The sequence below is a fragment of the Brachycentrus maculatus genome, unplaced genomic scaffold, assembly GCF_059751285.1.
Source record: "Brachycentrus maculatus isolate JH-2025_06_01 unplaced genomic scaffold, ASM5975128v1 h1tg000247l, whole genome shotgun sequence".
Classification (NCBI taxonomy): domain Eukaryota; kingdom Metazoa; phylum Arthropoda; class Insecta; order Trichoptera; family Brachycentridae; genus Brachycentrus; species Brachycentrus maculatus.
In genome coordinates, this window is record NW_028280998.1 from 540,036 (window position 1) to 562,065 (window position 22,030).

At 34.5% G+C, this 22,030-nt stretch overlaps 1 protein-coding gene across 1 annotated transcript in view; it reads right to left on the minus strand.

The window, feature by feature from the left end:
- Positions 1–16,171, minus strand: part of LOC148306167 (uncharacterized) — a 43,076-nt gene extending 26,905 nt beyond the window's left edge. The window contains exons 1-2 of the mRNA XM_088265512.1: positions 15,179–16,171; positions 10,988–11,260 (exon numbers count right to left, since the gene is read on the minus strand). Coding sequence (XP_088121638.1) covers positions 10,988–11,260; positions 15,179–15,749 — 844 coding nt within the window. The 5' untranslated portion in view covers positions 15,750–16,171. The remainder of the gene's footprint in view (positions 1–10,987; positions 11,261–15,178) is intronic.
- Between the last annotated feature and the right edge of the window lie 5,859 nt (positions 16,172–22,030).

Consider the following 22,030-nt stretch of genomic DNA (forward strand, 5'->3'; position numbering starts at 1 on the left):
TTGGCATACCTGATCGTGCCATGTTTTATGAAATTGAAAAGAGAAATATATATTTGTGTTTTTATTATTTTCAAAAATATTTCAATTACATCCTATGTATTTCTGTGAACCTGAGCGGTTAATTATTATAAATAGGTATCAAATTGTGGTAGAGTGGATTCGAACCGAGAATCTCTGAATGAAGAGTCCGCGACACTAACCACGGGACCACAACCCGACTTTTGTACTATGAATTAAAGATTTGCTCATGTTAAGAATTCTCCATAGATGGTTCTTGTAAAATCATATATACACCGTCATAAGATTAATGATATATGTAGGAGTTCCAAAATTTTTAGTAGTGTGATTGATTGTCAATCATGGGTAGAATGGTGAAGATTGCACGTGTGTAAAGTGATCATTTAAACAGCTTATGACAGGTTGTAAGCCCTGTAAATATTCATACTTCCACATTCTTCTTCTATGTTGAGATGTCAATAAAAATATATTCAGATTATTATGCTTCAATAAACAAAAAATATTGAAATAAGCAATAAAAATCAATAAATATTGATATGAATAATAAATGAAATAGATGATATAAAAATACTTAAGAAAAAATTAAAGCTCTATACATTTAAATCTTGAAAAAATATAAAAAAAAAAACTATTATATCTTTTATTATATAACATTAAACCACGAGTGTAAGTCCCTCTCCAAGCACAAGAGCACAGTCTCTTTTATGGAGAGGCACAGCGAATCGAAATATAAAAGTTCTCCATATGTATAAATGATTCAAATGTATTATGTTATAAATAAAAATGTAAATATATTAAATGAATAAAAAAAATACTTGAATGCCAATGACAGATTGTCTAGATTCTAATGAGACACTTGTACATTCCCATCAACAGTAATCTTAAGTAATAACTTATAAATCAAACACAGATTTTTTAAGTCTACTAAGTTGTATTTTATTTAAATATACATAAAAATTAATATTGTGACAATTGTTTCGCCTAGTTGTGGCATTTTCAAATGTGTTTTTTAATAAAATACAGCTTAGTAGACTCAAAAAATATGTGTTTGATATAAAAATTATTATTTTATTTATTGTTTCGGCATTAACTTTGTGGTAAGACATGTTACAATGATTAAAGAAAACACTTCGTTTTTTACCACTTGAGTTTTATTATAGACTACATGTTTCAGAAGTTAAACTTCCATCATTCAGGTCTGTATAATAACTGTATAATAATTATGTTATTATACAGACTGAATGATGGAAGTTTAACTTCTGAAACATGTAGTCTATAATAAAACTCAAGTGGTAAAAAACGAAGTGTTTTCTTTAATCATTAAAAATTAGTACATAAAATAAAATGGAGTTTTGCCAATCAAACGCCAAATCAATAAATAACATTAATCTTTATTGAGCTTTTAATGAAGTTTTAAATTTACGATTCTTAGTTAATTCAATTCTTTTTAATTTTGTAATGTGGTGAACCAGATCACTTGCCAAGAATCATTGCAACAACAAATACAACAAGTGCGTCATAGAAATTTCGAAGACGTTTCACAATGAGCAGAATTTAGCAGTTGTCAGATATTCAATATTAACCATGTCGTGATGTAGCGGCTTCTCGGAAGCGTTACGAGTGATACAAAGTATGAATGGACCGATAAATGATGTTATTTCGGAGTCTGTCGAACAGAGTTCCGGGAACGGTGATGGGGAAGTCGCCATGTGTGACTCAATCCAAATTACTTCCTTATAAGCACTTGTCTGTAGACTGGACTGGTGTAAAGGTCTAGAGTCGAGATACACATGCTGATTATTACCACAAATATTGTTAGCGCTGAGATCGCCTACATTGTAACTCAACATTTATATCTTGGTGTGTTCCTAGTTTCATACAATTCGTCTTGGTTTTTAACTTCGATCTTCCTCTTTTCCCGTTTCTCCGTCTCTCTTTCAGGTATTTTCTCAAATTTACTATTGTAGTAATATAAATATAAATGAAAAAATATATGTATTTCTCACTATCGCATTATTGATAAAATTAAGAAAGGTGTGTTGAGATGGTTTGGACATGTGGAACGTATGAGTGAGGAAAGAACGGTCAAACAAATTTACGAGGCGAATGTAGTTGAAAAAAGAAGCAGAGGAAGACCGAAGAAAACTTGGCAAAATCAGGTATGTCAAATATTTGAAAGCGGCCGGGTCAGGAGTCGTAATAATCGTCGGGTATGTATGAGGAGATGCATGAATGCGGAAGAGGCAAATAATGTTTTCAAAGACAAAGAGGTGTGGCGTTCGATTCTCTCTGCCTACCCCTGCGGGGAAGCGGCGTGATGGTTAGCTAGTTAGTTAGTTTCAATTGTGGTATTTTGTAACTGGATAAGTAAGTACTTTGTGTAATTCATTTTAAGTAAGTGACTTGATTTATGTAACTATTCTATAAATCCCCAAATAAAAAGCATGCTGTTATTGCGCAAATTCTACTTAGTAGCATGTGTACGTTTATTAGCGCGCCCTGAGCGCGTCTGAACAGGTTACTTTATGAGCATGCTGGTATCGACGTATGTAAACGAGGATGCTTATTTCAAGCAAATACATACAGCTAGAGGGCATACTCGCCTTAAGCATGCTTAATTAGTAGCATGTACATATATCTGTACCTTACATGAGAATTTCATGTACTAACTATTGTTGGCAAGCATGTTTAGCTACAATGAACCAATGACTCTAGGAACGATTCACGTTCGGTGTTTTTCAGAAAGTTGATCACCGCGCCAAAATAAAGATATATTTAATTTAAATTTCACTGGGTAAATACCACTTTTTCTTAGAATCTATTGTGACATGTGTTTCGATGTATTCCGCATCATTTACGAACACCGTATGTGAAGTTAAGTCTTAATTTAGGAGTTGTAATTTGGAAAAAATGTGAGAAGTAGTGGTATTTACCGGTGAAATTTAAATTATAAAAAAATACAGATTTAACAATATAATTTATTAGTAAAAATATTGATAGATATTTCAATTATTGATAGATATCACTAAGTGACTGCCGAACCAATTAAATAAAAAATGACTGTTAAAATATTAATTATCAAGATCACTTTTTGTGCACGAATGTATTTGTATTTTCTCCGCCATCAAAATTCTCTATTTTCTAAAAATAATCATTGATATGTCATGTATTCAACTTTTGTACCATCCTGTACATTATGACGTCATCAATTTCGAATGCGTACCGCAAAAAAATAATTAAATAACTACGTATGATTTAGTTAAGCACGAAATAAAAATGTAACGATTCGAGAATGGAATTTGAGTCTGCCCCCCATTATTGGTTTGGAATTCGCACACTACTGGAATGCCGTCTTGTGTTGGCATTCCTGAATAATTACTGGGGGGAGAGACGTGCCGGCCTGGGCCCAGTGCCCAGTGCCCAATACCCTGCGCCCAGCGCCCAACGCCTAGTACTGATCACCCAATTCATTATTATCATTGTATTATGATACGAATATGCAGGTAGTCATTATTTTTTTATTGATTAAGTTTTAAGCCTTCCAGTTCACGTTCATGTATACTTATTTGTAAAGGCAACTTGCCGTAACTCAAGCTGCGGCTGTTTGGCGTAATACGGCTCAAAGCATTCATAACTAACTAACTAACCATCACGCCACTTCCCCGCAGGGGTAGGCAGAGAGATTCGAACGCTACACCGCTCTGTCTTTGCAAACATTCTTTGCCTCTTCTACATTCATGCATCTTCTCATACATACCCGACGATTATTACGACTCCTGACCCGGCCACTTTCAAGTATTTGACATACCTGATTGTGCCAAGTTTTCTGTAATATTCATTATCCAAGTGGCCGCAAAATTGTATGAATTTGATTCATGTATTGGCGAAAAGCATCATTTTAAGTCTACTATAAACGTATTTATCTCAAAACTACTGTTTTTAACTTGCGGCTATTTGCGTTTGCACATTAGTATATGTATACTACTACTACTACTACCATCACGCCGTTTCCCCGCAGGGGTAGGTAGAGAGGATGGAACGCCCCACTCTTCTATCCTGACATACACTCCTTCATATCCATACATTTAGTCACACATGCCATCCGATTACGCAGACTTTTGACGCAACCAAATTTTAGGTTCTGATTGATCTGATCGTGCCAAGTCTTATTCGGCCTTCCTCGTTCTGTCCATACCACCTTAAAGAACTCTTCTTAATCTTTTCAATTATCCCTTGTTCAGCCTTACATTCCTTTCTCATATCTTCTTTTTTTAATTCTGTCATACAATGATTTTTCACACATTCATCTGAGGGAGCGCATTTTGAATTTCAAGATTGTATTCACATAACTAAATATATTTTAACAAAAAATATATTTTTATTTTTATTCTTTATTTAAACTAAGATTTTAAAAAAAATCGTCGTACAATAAAAAAATAAAGTCCACCAAACGTGCATTTTTAGTACAAAATAACACACTACAATTTATTAATGTGATATTTTATGACAATGATTAAAGAAAACACTTGTTTTATACCACTTGAATTTTATTAAAGACTACTAGTTTCAGAAGCTAAACTTCCATCATTCAGGTCTGAATGATAACTGTTATTATTCAGACCTGAATGATGGAAGTTTAGCTTCTGAAACTAGTAGTCTTTAATAAAACTCAAGTGGTATAAAAACAAGTGTTTTCTTTAATCATTGTAACATGTCTTACCACAAAGTTAATGCCGAAACAATTAATAAATTATGTTTTATGACGATGAAGAGGAAAAAGAAGAATGTTAAGTTGATGATTTTCAGGGATCTTAATGAATGGTCAGTTCTGTTTTACAAATATTAAAGTATTTTTTAGCCTGGCTTTGCCATATAACAATAAACACATATTTTATTTTTTTTAAATCGTTTAAAAGGTTGAGGTCTTATAGTCCATAAGATTTATTAAAAAATGAAAATGTACATAAAAGAATTATCGATAATTGTATAATGGAGGTAGCGAGAGATGATGTTAATAGAATCACTTTGCCGAATCATTCGTGATAGCATGAATCATGACTGTTAACAGACAAGTTACTAAAAATAGTATATAAGTATTGTGTGTTCAAATGTGTCCTCGGCACGGGAAATCCCAGTGAGGACACAATATTGGAAATATAAACTGTAAATATACAGTATGTATGATAAAAACAATGATAAAAATTTACAAAATTTCGAGTGTGTCCAAATACTTGTTCACAAAATCTGGATCATCTCTAATTACAGGAGTTATTTTTATATTATTTTTTGACATTATAAGGGTTTCTGCTTAATAAAAAGCTTCTTTACATCTCACCAATAGATGTCCACCAATAGTGAAGTTCTAGTGATTCAAGAACAAGGTTTCTAAATTGGTTTATATATAGAACTTCCAAGAATTTCAGTAGTGTGGTTGTCAATAATGGGTAGAATTGGTGAATGTTACACGTGTGTAAAGTGATCACTTAAACCAGCCTATGACGGTCGGCAGCCCCGTAAATGCCCAGACTTCCATATTCTCCTTCATCTTTGATGAGATGTCAAAAAATAATACAATGATAAAAATAATTAAATAATAAAAATAACACTCAATTCTACTAATTAGAAGGTATTTTATTTACATTTATTTAAAATATGCAGGGCTTTTTTTCCACGTAATGCGGTGGAACGGCGTTCCGGTAACATTTTACACGGATAGTTTTTTTTTTCACTTTCAAAATCAACCGGACCTTTTTTTAGCCTCGATAATATGTATAACCTTTTTTTAATACGTGAAATTTTTTTTGGGATGAAAAAAAGTTCGATATAATTGAAGTAGGTATCTACATGGTTTATATAATATATTTTCAAGCATTATCATACAATTTATCTTTGTAGTATTGACTGTAGTTCTCGAAACTAGTCGTGTTTACATTAATAAACTTAAAAACTGTATTTTAAGTGTTTTATTTTAACATTTTCAACATCTCAAAATAGATAAAGAATAATATGGAAGTCTGGGTATTTACAGGGCTTAAGACCCATCATAGGCTGGTTAAGTGATCACTTTACACACGTGTAACATTTACCATTCTACCAATGACTTACAACTACACTACTCAAATTGTGGAAGTTATACATATACACGTATGGTCAATCTCATGACGTTCCATGATTTAGTTCACAACAGTCATCTATGATTAAATTTAGAAAGACAGACACCCTTTTATTTGTATGCAACATTCGAAACCGTTTTATTTCTATATTTTAATCATAATTTAAGTCTACATAGTTAATGAAAAAATTAATAAATAATTTTAATATTTATTTTTTATTTCTTTAGTAGGTTAACATATAGTTTTATTTATAGAATAACCATTATAGTTTTAATCTAAGCGACCGGAAGTCGTTAACCCATTAGTTTTAAAATTCAACTAGTTATTAAGTATAGTATTTTGAAACACTATTTTTGCATGAGCTGTTGTGATTTCGCATTACTAATATAATTTGCGTTACTTAATAAGCGGCGGGCACCGTTCGTATATTAATGCCTTGTTCACAGTTCTAGGAAAGAGTGAGGTAAGTACTCGCGAAACTACGTTTTCACAAAGGTCACTAAATACTTAAAAGTATATTATCTAGTACTTGAATAATGAGTCTGCGGTGGGCGGAAGATATCAAACAAAAATTGTTGATGTTAAATTAGACCGTAAGGCTTACTAAACAGTGATTTATCCGTATATATGTTAATTGTAATATACATATGTATATTTATATATATATATATATATATATATATATATATATATATATATATATATATATATATATATATATATATATATATATAAATATATATTTATATATATATATATATATATATATATATATATATATATATATATATATATATATATATATATATATCTATATTTATATATATATATATATATATATATATATATATATATATATGTATATATATATATATATATATATATATATATATATATATATATATATATATATATATACATAAATATATATATATCAACATGAATTGTCAGTTCGCAATATTTTAAATGTGTCCAAATACTTATTCTTACATTTATGACATCTTAACATGGATAAAAAGAGTATGGTAGTCTGGGTATTTACAGGGCTTATGACTTGTCATATAATAGTTAAGTGATCACATTACACACGTGTAACATTTACCATCATGTTTTCAGACGTTTTCCATCATGTAAAATTAATCGGATTAGAATCTTGCATACACCCAATTAAAAAGGTATCTGCTAAATAAAATATTTCCCAATCCAGCCATAGACCGCTGTTATGGCATTTTTTAACAGTAAAATACTTAGTAGACTCAAAAAATCACAATTTGATTTTACATTTAATACAAAAAATTAAAATGGAGTTCTACAAAGTAAACGCCAAACCTATAAATAAAAACTCAGTTTACTTAAAACCAGCCTATCACAAGCCGTAACTCCTGAAAATACCCAGACTTCCATAGATTTCTTCATCTTTATTGAGATGTCAAAATGCAAAAATAAATTAATAAACAGATTAATATAGACTGACAATTTCAGTCTTACTGAAGTATGAGTCACTGTATTTATTATGCAATGTTGAATCAGTAGGTTACTTAGTGTGGTGGGTGGCTGTTTTTGCGCCCGACGCGCGACGGATTAGAGGAAAAAACGTGGCGCCTTAAAAAAAGCGGTATTATTACTTATACAATATTTATTGCGATATCGACCACAGATCGGACAGGAAGAGGCGGAGATCGGGGCTTCAGCCTGTAATACTTTTAATCTATCCCGATTGTGTAATACTTTACTAGGTAAAATATCCTTAATATTGGTAATACAAGGTGGCGCAAAATAAATCACACTATCGAAAGATGTTTAAAAAAATTCAAATAGTGTCATACGTCAATGATAATCATGCAGTGGCGTGCCTAGGGTTTACCAGTAAGGCAAACCCTTTATTTTCACATACGTGAATAAATGATGTACCTATAATTTCTTCACCTCATATCATTCCCAGTATAGTAAGCACCCAGAAAGTATTATAAATATAAACAATGTATTGTAATCATTGTAAAAATATGCATACATGTAACTTTTGTAAGGTATAGCCATCACCTTTAAACAAAGAAAATGTTCACTATAATAAAATACCTTCCTCAGATATCAACCATTACCAATAAGTACCATCACCATATAATGGCATGCATAGTGTTTAATAATCATATGAGCGCACGATAATTTAAAAACAGTCACACATTAATTAAATATTTTTAATCATTTGGTCTAGCTTTAGTCATTTTTATTTGGAGTTTTTAGGCAAGCGAGTTTTTAGGCAAGCGGGCTTTGGGAAGTACCGCCACTGTAATCATGTATAATACTTTACTAGGTATAAGTTTTAGAGTACCAGGTCAAATCACCAGGACAACCGACACCTTAGCGCTTCCCACGAGTAGAACAAACTCTAAACAAGGCTCCTATATTTATCGTTCATCAAAATTGATCAACGATAAATATGGGAATTTTGATGTTCTACTCGACATTGTCATTGTCGATATTTATATCGTGGTGTGTCCCAATTTTAACATTATTTGTCTTGTGAGCTTTGATCTTTCCCATTTCCCCTTTTTCTTCCTCCCGCCCCTTTTCCAAGTATTTATATTTAACGACATGTCGCTCACTCCTTTCAACAACGTCATATATCAAAAATCGTCAATTTTTAGTTATGCATGTTTTCGGAATGCTCAGAAAATTTACTATATCCCAGCAAAAAGCGGCATATTTTTAACTTAATATTTACCCGCTACAGGGCAGAAGGTGTTGTTTTTGCATTTTGAAGAAAAGGTATTGTTTAATTATTTTTCTTAAATATACTTAATATTTTTCCAGTGGAGGAAAAACAGGTTTTACCTAAAAAGACCTCGGCTGTCCAAACTTAAAACACAGTAAGGGACATTTTTTTTGTAGGACGTTTTTTTTGCATTTTTCGACTAGGTACAATCTACTTAGTCCAAAAATGCAAAAAAACGTACGACAAAAAAAATGTCCCTTACTGTGTTTTGAGTTTGGACAGCCGATCTGTTGCACAGTAAATAAGTTCAAAAAGTGGCTTGATATTAATTTTTAATACACTGCATTATATTTTTAAACATTAAAAACAATCTGTTGAAAAATCAAGTTTTTTGATATATGACGTTGTTGAAAGGAGTGAGCGATATGTGAAATTTTGTAAATGGAATGTTACAAATATCTGTTTTTCTTTGTTACTCATTGTTGTAAATGAATGTATGTACCTGTACTGTAAAATTTTCAAATTAAATCAAATAAAATATACTTAACATTGGTAACACAAGGTGGCGCAAAAATAATCACCCTATCGGAAGCATTTTAAAAAAAGTTCAAATTGCGTCATACGTCAATCATAATCGTGTATAATACTTAACTAGGTAAAATATACTAGGTTGATAAAAGATGGCGCAAAATTATCATCCTATCGGAAGATGTCAAAATGGTTGCAAACGGTGTCTCTTACGACAATTTTTCAATCATATTTGACGTTTGTGAACTAGACAGCTGCAGCATACAAACAGATTCAGGTTGGCACAAAATAAATCATCCAGTTTTGTTGATGAATTACTTTTTTCCGTTTTACTACTGAGGAGTGGAAAATATGATATCCGTCAAGTGGCTGCCGCCAGTGTTGATACAAGTCTGTGCCCCTTTTATCAATTTTTCGTATACTGCTGCTGTCTAGTTCACAAATTTCAAATGTTATTCACGTACGACGCCGTTTGCAAAAGTATAACATCTTCCTATAGGGTGATTAATTTTGCGCCACCCTGTACCTACCTTAATTAAATCAAATTTTCCCACTGTAATTATACACTTTAAACATATAAAATTGCTTAAAGGATTTATGTTAATACTATCCAATTTAAGCCACGTGCCTTGTTTAATTATTCTGAACATATGCCCTTTTTTTAAATCAAACATTAAATTTTATGTTTTACAAAACATATTATTTTGCAAAAACTGAGATCAAAGCCCGCTGAAGCAAGTTTAAATATTTATCTACCACCTGTTCTTAGTCATGCAGTGCTGAGGCTCAGTGTAATTAAATGGAAATGAAGGAAAGAGAACGGATTAATTGCTAATATGTTTAATTTCAAACAATTAAATACTTCAAATCTTTGAAGCAACACTGCAAGCGAAACATTGAAAATGCTAGGTGACCGCTGTTGTCAAGAAGCATGGTGTCCACTTTGATGGCGTACTTTCAACAGATGGCGCTGCCATTTCGGTAAAAACTGTTGTTTTTTAAATATCTTTTTATCTGTGTGTAGTGCGTCCATATGAGCGTATGTGTGTGAGTGTGTTTGTTTGTAAATGAATGTTTGTTATTTACCATGTATATCGCTCACTCCTTTCAAGAATGTCAGAAATCGAAAATCGACAATTTTCAGTTGTGCATGTTTTCGGAATGCCTAGAAAATGTACTATATCCCAGCAAAAGTGGCATAATTTTAATTTATTATTTACTCGCTACAGGACAGAAAGTGTTGTTTTTGCATTTTGAAGAAAAGGTATTGTTTAATTATTTTTTTAAATATACTAAATATTTTTCAAATTGAGAAAAAAACCTTTAGGTTTTACCTAAAAAGATCTGTTGTACAGTAAAAAGTTCAATATGTGGCTTTAAATAAATATTTTTTAATACATTGTATTATATTTTCAAACTATAAAAACGTTCTCCAAAAAAATCAAGTTTTTTTTATTTATGACGTTCTTGAAAGGAATCAGCGATATATTTGTGAAAACCTGTAACTGGTTTTGTGTCAATTTTTTTGTTTACTGTCATGTAGCTTTTGGTTTTCCTAAAAAAAAAACTTCCGCGCTGAGAGAGACGAGTGGGATAATAGGAAGGGCGGACTCACCCTTGTCGCCGGCAGCGGGCTGGTCCTCCTCGTCGTCGTCCGTGTCGGAGGGCGGCGCGCCCGTGGCGGCCAGGCGCAGCAGCGCGAGATGGCGGCGCAGCAGGCGGGCGGCGCGCCCGGAGCGCGCGGCGCGCCGCAGGGCGGGCCCGCGCAGCGCCAGCAGCGCGCCGCCCGTGGGGAAGCGGCGCGCGCGCGGGCGCGGCTGCAGCGCCCACTGGCGCGCCGCCCAGCGCACCCACGAGCGCACGTGCGCCGCGTCCCACTCGCGAGGATCTGGAACAGAGAGATTACAATGGTGGATTTCAGGTACTATTCTTCTTCTCCGTCTTATTCCTCATTGCTGAGGGTTGACTCTTCTCAATGACTCTCAAGCAATGACTCTTCTCCAGTTATCCCTTGACTGCGCTGCACGTAGCGCTCCAACTACTGAGGTGCCTGCTGCTGCCTTAATTTGATCGGTCCATCGTGTGGGGGATCTTCCTCTCCCTCTCTTTCCCTCCAGGCTACCGATCACAACTAGTCGTTCCAGGCTATCCTCGTTGCCACGCGCAACGTGTCCAAAGAACTGGAGAATCCGTCGGGTACAGATATTGGCCAGAGACAAGCCATCCAAGCGTAGTTCCTGGCGAATGGACTCATTGGTGCGTCTAGCTGTTTATGGAATTCGGAGCATGCGCCTCCAACACCACTTTTCGAAGACATCAATTTGTCTCCTGTCTGCTGCTTTTATGGTCCATGTTTCCGCAGCATAGAGAAAAGCTCCTGACAGCTTCATCTTGGTGTTGTTACTCACACCCCGGTCTTTCCAGATTTTGTCTAGCTTAGACATGGCACTTTTGGCGATGGCGATACGACGTCTAATCTCTCCTTCACAAGTTTCTTCATTGCTGATTTGAGATCCAAGGAACTGGAACTCGTTTATTATCTCTAAACCTTCGAGCGAGTTCCCGGGATCATCAGGTACTATCATACATGATAAAAATGGTGAAAGACATTGCTACCGTAAACCTAACTTTTAAGAAACGTCTGAGACATAACTATTTATCGCATTATTTTTTGACATCTCAACATGATGGAGAAGGTTATAGAAGTCTGGGCATTTACGGGGCTTACGACCGTCAATGTTGGTTTAAGTGATCATTTAAATTTAATTGCCCACTTAAACCAGCTTATGACGGTCGTAAGCCCCGTAAATGCCCAGACTTCTATATTCTTCTTAATCTATGTTGAGATGTCAAAAAATAATATAAAAAATAACTCCTGATCGGAGATAATCCCGATTTGTGAACAAGTATTTGGACACACTCAAAATGTCGTAAAAAAAACTATTTATCATAAGAATCCTAACTATCCATCAAACCTCCTCCCTTAGTTTTTCCCTCTGCCTCCTTCCCTAAACTCCATTTTTCTTTTGCCTTCCTTATTATCATCAATATGTAATTTATGTTTTTTTAAATGTTCAAGCACTATCTACCCTCTTATTGCAAAAAGCTATATATGGTATCAAACGTTTTGATCAATATTACTAGCCTGTTTTTGGTTTGTTCAAGATATTACAATAACCCCACCAATGTAGGTACTTATTTATTTTCTGTACATGAAGTTTAATTTTTTTTAATTTACCATTTTTTTAAAAATACCTATCCAAGTAAATCAGAAATCTAGCTACGGCTGTAACAACGCTTATCGTGACCCTACTAAGGTTTCAACTTTTTATAGCCTATGCCTACTCGTGACTGGAGTTACTCTTTATGCTTAAAGTTACTATAAGTTCATGTAATTCATGAGTGAAAATTCTAGGAAAAAACAATCGGCTATAAACCTAGCTAGGACACAAAATTCTAAACCCTTTTCTAGTGGAATGGAAGGCGTAGGGGTTGGTTACTTAGTTTTATAAACTATGAATGATGGCAGCGTTGAAATTTTAATTGGGGCAAGCAGTAGAGCTCTGTTGACGACAATCAATAAGCTGGCTTCTCCTAAGGAGTTGTATTACGTGGTTTTCTCCTAGCAATAAGCAAATGCTGTGAAGTTCCTGATTGCCCACACTAGATTATCCTTCCTGTTTCCAACACATTAAAATATAACATGTTCTTAGCAAGAAGAAATAAAAACATAATAAGCAAGGTAACTAATAAATACAACTCCTATCTATAAAAAGGGGTTGATTTCAGGCTGATCTTGCTTCTAAATTACCCACAGCGGATATTTGTTTAACATTTTTCACATCTCAATACTGACGAAAAAGAATAAAAAAGGCTGGGTATTTATAGGGCTTGCAACCTGTCACAATCAGGCAAATTGATCACTTTACAGATGTGCCATATATTTTTTTTAAATTTTACTGTAGATACATAGAAAAATAATTAAAATTTCACTTTGTATTCTAGAATTTTATCCAGTGGATTTTCAAGGATCTATTTCAGTTACGAGTTTCAAATGTAACTTTTCAATTACACATTTAACAGTTTTAACAATCAAAAAGTCACAAAGCAAAAAAAATGGAAAAATATAAAGAATACCTAATACACTTAAACGGGACTCGCTTGCACAAATCTAAGGAAGCTTATCCAGACCGGATTTTATTTAATTTAAATAAGAGATAAATTAATTTATATCCATGAAACATAATAGCTTATTGAAAAGACTTAAAAATAATTATAAAAATATCACAAAGCTGTTTCTCATATATATTTTTTTAAATCGGCGCAGCAGTAGCACTAATTTGACAAATTTTCATTGTAAACTATTAATTTCCATATTACCCCGAGGCCCGTCGGGACATTTTGGTATCGTGATGTAAAAATAAGGTCATCAGATCCTGAAATCAATTTTTCAAGATTTCGGGAATTTTCAGTAATAATTTTTTACTCTTTATTCTCTCCGGGCTTTTTCAGGAATTCTTCAAGAGTTAAATTCAGTAATTTTCACTTATAATTACATGAAACTATAGTAAATTCAATCATAAATAGTAAACCCACTCACAAGTAGGTATAGGCTATTAAACTTTTACCATAAAGTTGGAGATGAAATAGGAATATGATTAGCAATGTCACATAAGCTGTAGTTAGATTTCAGGCTCATTTAGAGGTAAGATATTTACTAATTATTTGCGTATATAATTAATAAGAACTGAATCAATTATTTGAATTCAATCAAAATATTGGCAATAATTATCTCTTTATGTATACATTTCAAAAATTAACAAAATAAATTGATGTTTATGTAAGTTTTATTATAATGAGCTGTGTAAATGACAGATTAAAAAAAACAATAAAAAACAAAAGAGTATATATTTAAAAAGTTTTCGAAAATGTGTGTATCCAACCCAAAAAAATGTTATGAATTTAAATATCTCCCTTTCAGCAAATGCATACCTCAGTTATTTGATTTTGACACTTGTCCGTCGGAACTTATTTTGGTTGTTATAATTTTTTTTAAAGATACCATTTAATATAACGTACCAATTTTATTAACACACACTAAAATTATGAATTATGTTATTTTTTACGTAATAAATTAAGCTTTGTCACCCAAAATAAATATCATATTAAACAACAAGTACTTCATTCAAACAAATATATCTTTCATAATAAGAGCTTTTTGTCACCGAATACTCAAATCGGAAAAATTATCAAAAAATCTCTAATTTTTTTCATTTATAATTTCCAAGATATTTGCAATTCAAAATATTTTTATTGATTTACATAGCCCAATTTTCGTAAATTACTACCAGTCATATCATTTTTTTATAAAAAAACTTTTGTGAAATTATCAGTAGATTATAATTAAAATCAATAATATTAATATTATATTGTTTGTTCGTTATTACAAAAATCAAAAAACAAACAATTATTAAGTTAAATTTTAATCGAAAAATAAAATAGGCTCTTAAAATTTATTGTGACACGTGTTGCGATGCATTCCGCATCGTAACGATTAATTTATTTATTTAATATCATCATATGCATAATTACAGATTACAGATTACGATTATGTGCCCTCACTGAGTTTTCCCGTACCGAGGGCACATTAAAAAATAATTAATATGTTTTAATTGAAAATTGAAAATGGATAGACATCACCACAAAGCGATTGCCAAATAGATGAATGAAACAAACACCTAATCTGCAAAAAAACTTTGGTGTAAGAGAATTATGATAAATAATAAATTTAATTTATTGAACTGACCTGTAGGCACCATGACCTTTTCTCCTGCGGTCTCTTCTTCCTCGTCCGAGCTGCTCCCACTCGAATCGTCCGCGTCTTCTTCCGCGGCCCCGGAGCCCGAGGGGCCCGCCCGCGGCTCCGGCGGCTCCCGGCTGCAGCCGGACGAGGCGGCGCTGGGCGCCCCCGGACTCGGCGTCTCCTGCGAGGACACGCTGCGCCGGTACGCCGGCGGACACGCCTCCGAAGCACTCGAGTATCTGACACTATCACTGGCCAAGTCCATATCACAGTACGCGCTCATGTTCCCGAAACACTGCTCGGAGGTCTCCGGGTCCTGCCGATCCCCCAAGACGTCCCGATGGTCCCTGAAGACGTCTCGATGATCCCCGAAGACGTCCTGACGGTCTCCGAGGACGTCCAGATGGTCCCCGAGGACGTCCTGGCGGTCCCCGAAGACGTCCTGGCGGTCCCCGAAGATGTCCTGCCCCGTGAGCGACGGCAACAGGGCGGGGGCCCCGCCGGCCCCCCAGACGCCCCGGAGCAGCATCAGCTCCTCCTCCTCGCCCTCCCAAGGACTGGCCCGGCCTTCCATCCTGCCATGGCTGCCGCCCGTGTGGCCCTCAGTAGCGGGACGAGTGCCTCGACATGACCGCGCTGCCGCTTGATCGCTTCGCGACTGCCTGATGGCCGACCGACTCGGCTCTCGGCGGCTGATTCATCCCTCGCGGTGAGGTAGTGACGGAGCCGCGAGAGACAGTTAATCACCGTCCGGAGAGGAGTGCGTTCTGCCCGTATCACTTCCTCCGCTATATCGAGTACCTAGATATGATTCATTCTTCGAGAGCTTCCGAACACCGAACATCCGCGTATTCTCTTCGCTCTTTTACGCGGCACCTCGTCATATACGAGTCACGAGTCTCGTTTTACTCCATGGTCCATAAACGATACGTTTTTTTTTTATAGGCATTGCGTATTGGACAGCGTAAGGAGCTCACGGCTAGTGTGACTGTACTGGACGCTCGCGGTAGGCACCTGCTCCTCGAGCCTCATCGACAGCTGCTAACTATTATTATTTCCTTCTAGTCCGGCCTCCGGCGCCTATATAATACGCCGACTAAACATATTTCAGCAGAGAAACAAACACTAACCTTATTGTAGCTTTTTAACCTATTTTTTTCGGGGTTTGGTGAGAATATTAACGCGAAAGGCAAGTCGTGACGCGGTGTTATGAATGAGTGAATGAGTGTATTCTACACACCTGTGTGATCTCCCGGGAAGAGACTGCAGAGAGTGGCGTATAGAGTGAAGGGGGGAACATTAGTATTGGTCTCGCGCGGTGGGAAAGCCCGAGGCCTTTTCCGGGAAATTTGAATGTTGTTTTAGATGACCGCAATGCAGTTTCGTGCTAAACAATCTCCATAGAATATGTGCGGTCATTACATTCTACTAATTTATTCGTGAGTCTTGTCTAATTGATGGATTTACACATGACTACGTGTGTGCGATGACTAATATTTATTTACTTTTGTTTTTATTTTGTGTCGCATCCAATTTTATTGCAATGATTTCAGCTATATTTTCAACATTAATATATTGAGTATGTACAAATATTTGCATAAAAATTATTCTTTTAGGAGACAATTTTTTGGCTCCATTAAGGTCAAATATACGATAAATAACTTAATTTTCTTTAAACCCAGGTTAAATCTGACGTGATTGAATTTTTTGCTTAAAATACCGTTTGAGTATTGTAAAAATTAGTTTTTCTTCGAAATAAGAATATTTTGAAAATAATAGTTGAATAAGAGTTGTTGAAAGGTAAGAAGTTTAAAAAAATTATTTAAATATTTTTTTAAATATATATTCTAAAAAATCTAAATCCAATGTATATTCTAAAAAAAATGCGCGTAAAATACGTCCGACCCCTAGCACGGCCGTTCGCGTTCTGAATTTTAGAACTCAGCCTTAATTTCACCATATTAATAATTGTTCCTGTATTTTCTTTAGACTGTTCATATATTTTAAAATTTACTATGTATTTTCACCGTTAAGATTTCACTTCAATGAATGAAAGTTTCTGCTAAGTAAAAATCTTACTCAAACCCACCAAAGATACTGCCGAAAACTTACACACGAAGTGACATATGAATTATGTGATATTAGTGATTTTTTCACTGTCATATTTATTCAATATTACCCTGGACTGGTACCTGAAGCCGAGGGCTGATCACATTTCCTTCATGTGTAAACGATCAAGTTAACACTGCGTTTATATGACGCAGTGCCCTATGCACCATTGGGGTGCGGATAAGGGTTTTATATATATATATATATATATATATATATATATATATATATATATATATATATATATATATATATATATAATATATATATATATATATATATATATATATATATATATACATTCAATATTACCCTGGACTGGTACCTGAAGCGAAGGGCTGATCACCTTTCCTTCATGTGGAAACGATCAAGTTAACACTGCGTTTATATGACGCAGTGCCCTATGCACCATTGGGGTGCGGATAAGGGTTTTATTATTATTATATATATATATATATATATATATATATATATATATATATATATATATATATATATATACATATATATATATATATATATATATATATATATATATATATATATATATATATATATATATATATATATATATATATATATATATATATATATATATATATATATATATATATATATATATATATATATATATATATATATATATATGAGCCCTGTAAATACCCAGTCTTGTTTATTATTAACCCTTTCTCTCATATGATTACGTCAATGGCTGGCGTTTGGTGGCTGAGAATCTGGGTTAAGGGTTAGTTCATCTATCAACCCGTCCATGCGGCCGTCGCGTGGTACGCGCGCGTGAGAGTGTGTGAGGTTCAGTGCTCTAGTAGGCTACACGCTCGCTAGTGTCATGTGCAGATCTGGTTCCGCTGTACCAGGAAGTGCGGGAAGGGGGGGTAGTGGATAGGAGAGGGGAGGCGCATTTATCGAGAGGTTTTCCTCATAGCCCACTTACAGGCCGCGAGAATCTCCAGTCACCAGTGGTGGTACACCATTCTCTATTAATAATTAAAATAGCAGTATATTTATTTATACATTTGGCATTTGTTCTTCTACACCCAATGGTGCATAGGGCACTGCATCATATAAACGCAGTGTTATCTTGATCCTAAACACATGAACGAAAGGTGTTCAGCCCTCCGCTTCAGGCACCAGTCCAGGGTAATATAGAATAAATATAAGAGTGTAAAAATCACTTTTATTAATTATTTATACCGCCAAATAAATTATATTACAAATGTTGACATTTTTTTTACCTAGAGTTTTTTTTATATTATTTATACTGCCAAATAAATAATTTTTTAAAATGTTCCCAGCGATTTTACCTCTAGTTTTTTTTATTATTTATACTGCCAAATAAATAATAATGACATTTTTTTACCTAGAGTTTTTTTTATATTATTTATACTGCCAAATAAATAATTTTTTAAAATGTTCCCAGCGATTTTACCTCTAGTTTTTTTTTATTTATACTGCCAAATAAATAATAATAAAAAACTAGAGGTAACTGTAAACAGACTGTACCTACTAACGGAGGCATTGCATTTTGAAGATGATGAAGAATATGGTATTTACATGACTTCCGACCTGTGGTTTAGTAACTGGTCGAATTATAAGAGTTAAAATAAATGAAAATCATATTTCAGGCGTCGCCCAGTACGTAAAATAACTAACTCACTACAATAATATTTGTTTAATTTACTTTTGTCTGAATTTATTTGTGATTTTCGAAATAATATGTTGTCACGTGTCTTCAATGACAATGAGTGAGAAGGCAAGTATAGTGCTCTTTTTCTTTCATCAGCAGCTGTCTCCAGAGCTTAGGATTTGGAGTCGTTCAACTAAACCAATTGTCAAATGAGAGAAGAGGGGAAATGATTCAGTCAGGTGTGTTGCACTGTCGATCTATGTGCCAAAATATGTTTTATTCAATCACAAAATAACATTTATAATATATTATTACTCATTATAACTTTGTTTTAAAATCACTTTAAATATTTTAATATGACGTAACTATAATGTCTACCGGTTTTGAAGCTAACCGCTTCATTATCAAGACTGATTTATATAGTATTAATCAGTCTTGATAAAGAAGCGGTAAGCTTCGGAACCGGTAGATATTATAATTAAGTTGTAATATAATATTTATGGTGATTTAAAAACAAAGTTACATTTTAATTGTAAAATGGAAAATCACAAAGTTAATGCTTCAAATATAAATTATATAAGTACTTATTTTTCTTCTTCTTCTTTCTATAGATCCATAGGACCTGTCAGTGCCGCCGCCTGTTGGGATGTTAACTCCCAGCTCTATCTCTCCACCTTTTCAAGGGTCTGCCTGGGGGTCTACGTCCTTCAGGGTTACCTTGAAGGGCGGTACGTGAAAGTCTGTCTTCTGACATTCTTTTTACATGCTCATTCTAGTGTCGCCTTTGTTGTCGTCTCCACCTTACGATATCTTCCGTCTTACTTATACATGCACCGGATATCGGTGTTTCTTACGCGGTCGAGCAACGTGTTTCCGGTTATAGATCGGAGAGCTCTCATCTCACTTATAATAATGTTTTTAAAAGATCATATATCAGTAAATAAATTTGTAATTTAGTATATAATAAGTAGGATTAGAAGATGATTTCGGTAGCACTGGCAACCTCTATGATGAGACTCTACGACAGGTCAATAAACCGGCTGCAATATCGGGGTGCCAGACGGAGAAAAAATCTGGGAGTATAAGCGCATGAATATTGATAGCAAAATAAGAATACACAAGACATGTGTAAGGCCAATTACCACATATGGAATAGAAACCAGAGAAAATCAATGTGAGAAAATGTGAGAAAATCAGCTCGCTGTAATCGCAGCATTAAGCTTCAGTGCTGCCACATGTCCAGTCCCCATATGTGCTCCACAAGCAGTATTATGATTAGGTTGGATTTCTTCATCAGCCTCTCCCGGAAGCCTGCCTCTCGATGCCTCTAGCCCATCCCAGTGTGGTATCTGTACTGAAGCAACACATACCACTCCCGCTACTGTGTCCCTGACACTTCTCAGGGATTATTATACATATGTATAATAACCATTTATGGCAAAAGATTATAGAGGTTATAGCCAAAAGTTGTGTAATTCTCTGCGGCGAATCAACATAATAAAAGGTTAAAATGATGATTCAATACAGCCTGCTGTGATTTATACCAAATACTAAGAAGCAATCCAATTTCTGATTATGTCATTGTCAACTTGTTAACGTAAATTAATAAAATCCAACATTTTATCTTCCCGCTACAAACTTCAAGGTGGTATAAAGAATTCGCGATTCCTACACATAAATAGCGGATCAATCAAATCGGGTTAGTGGTTACTATTTCTGAAAAGAGTGATGCCTCGCATAACGAATGCCTCGCGTAACGAACGCTGGACACAGCGAACTTTCTGTTCTTCTACAACGGACTGTATCGTATTTATTTTTATTTTATTTAAACTTTATGTACAGAAAAAAAATATGTACATTGGCGGGCTTCATCTCGTCACTCGAACGCTCCAAGATTGTAGGCAGCTAAGGCACTTTTCTTGAAGAGTGCCTTAGCTGCCTACAATCTTAGGCAGCTAAGGCACATTTCTTGAAAATAGACAACCTTGGAAAGGTTTTTCATGAAGCCAACAACCAAGAAGCAAAGGATGGAATAAAAGGATTTGTACCTGTAAGCATCGGTAAACTCATCTAAATCTGACATGACAATTTTTTTTTTTTTAAAGTGAGAATCTTTTTTAAGAATATTATTATTATTTATTAAATCAGTAAATTGTTTTTTTACGCTACGGATGACAAATCAATATTATAGGTGTCTCAACTTGATATGAAATATGTATCGTTTTTTTATATGGAAGAAGATGGAAGTCTGAGCATATCAGAGCTCGTAAGTTCTGTCATAACGTGGCATTTGGCTGGCTTAAGCGATCACATTATACACTTATGTTAACGATTCTGCCTATTATTGATCATCAATATGACATTATTTTTTGAAACCTGTATATATGTAGTGATCTCGCTTACCTTCCACATGCATCATTTGGAATTATAGCAGATAGTGGTGCTACCATTTGAGAAATTAGTAAGGTATTTATTTGAGCTCAGACTTTTTGCTTTCAAAAAAAAATAACAATAGATGTTTCATATTAAGTTGAAACACCTTATATACATATATTTTTTATGTTACAGTAGCATATTTAATGCCACAGAACGAATATTTTTTTAACATTTATTGTTATGGAAAACGCGTTTCACATAACGAATTTTCTCCTCTAACGAATTACGTGCGTTATACGAGGCATCGCCATAGCCTATAATTCATCTAATACCGCCAGGACGATTCTAGGAATTCCTATAAGATTAATGGCAGTACATACCTTATAATTGGTTCGGCGATTCCTTGAAGTGATCTCTCCTCTCTCCGCGTGAGGCTGGCGGTCAGCGATCAGTGATCACTGTTCGACCATCGGTAATGATATCAGAAAGCTCATCTTCCGGCTTGCTGCCTTCCCGTTCCCAGAAAGGAGGTCGCTATCCGACGCTCCCAGCGGATGGAGGAAATACATTATCGGGAAAATATAAACGGGCCCTAATAACACATTTAATTCTTAAAATCTGACCGCAGAGACCCATTCATCGATGGTACCCTTTTTAATATAAACGGATTTGTTTTTTTCTGCAGTTATCTTATATTACATTTAACACAAACTATTATTTAGATT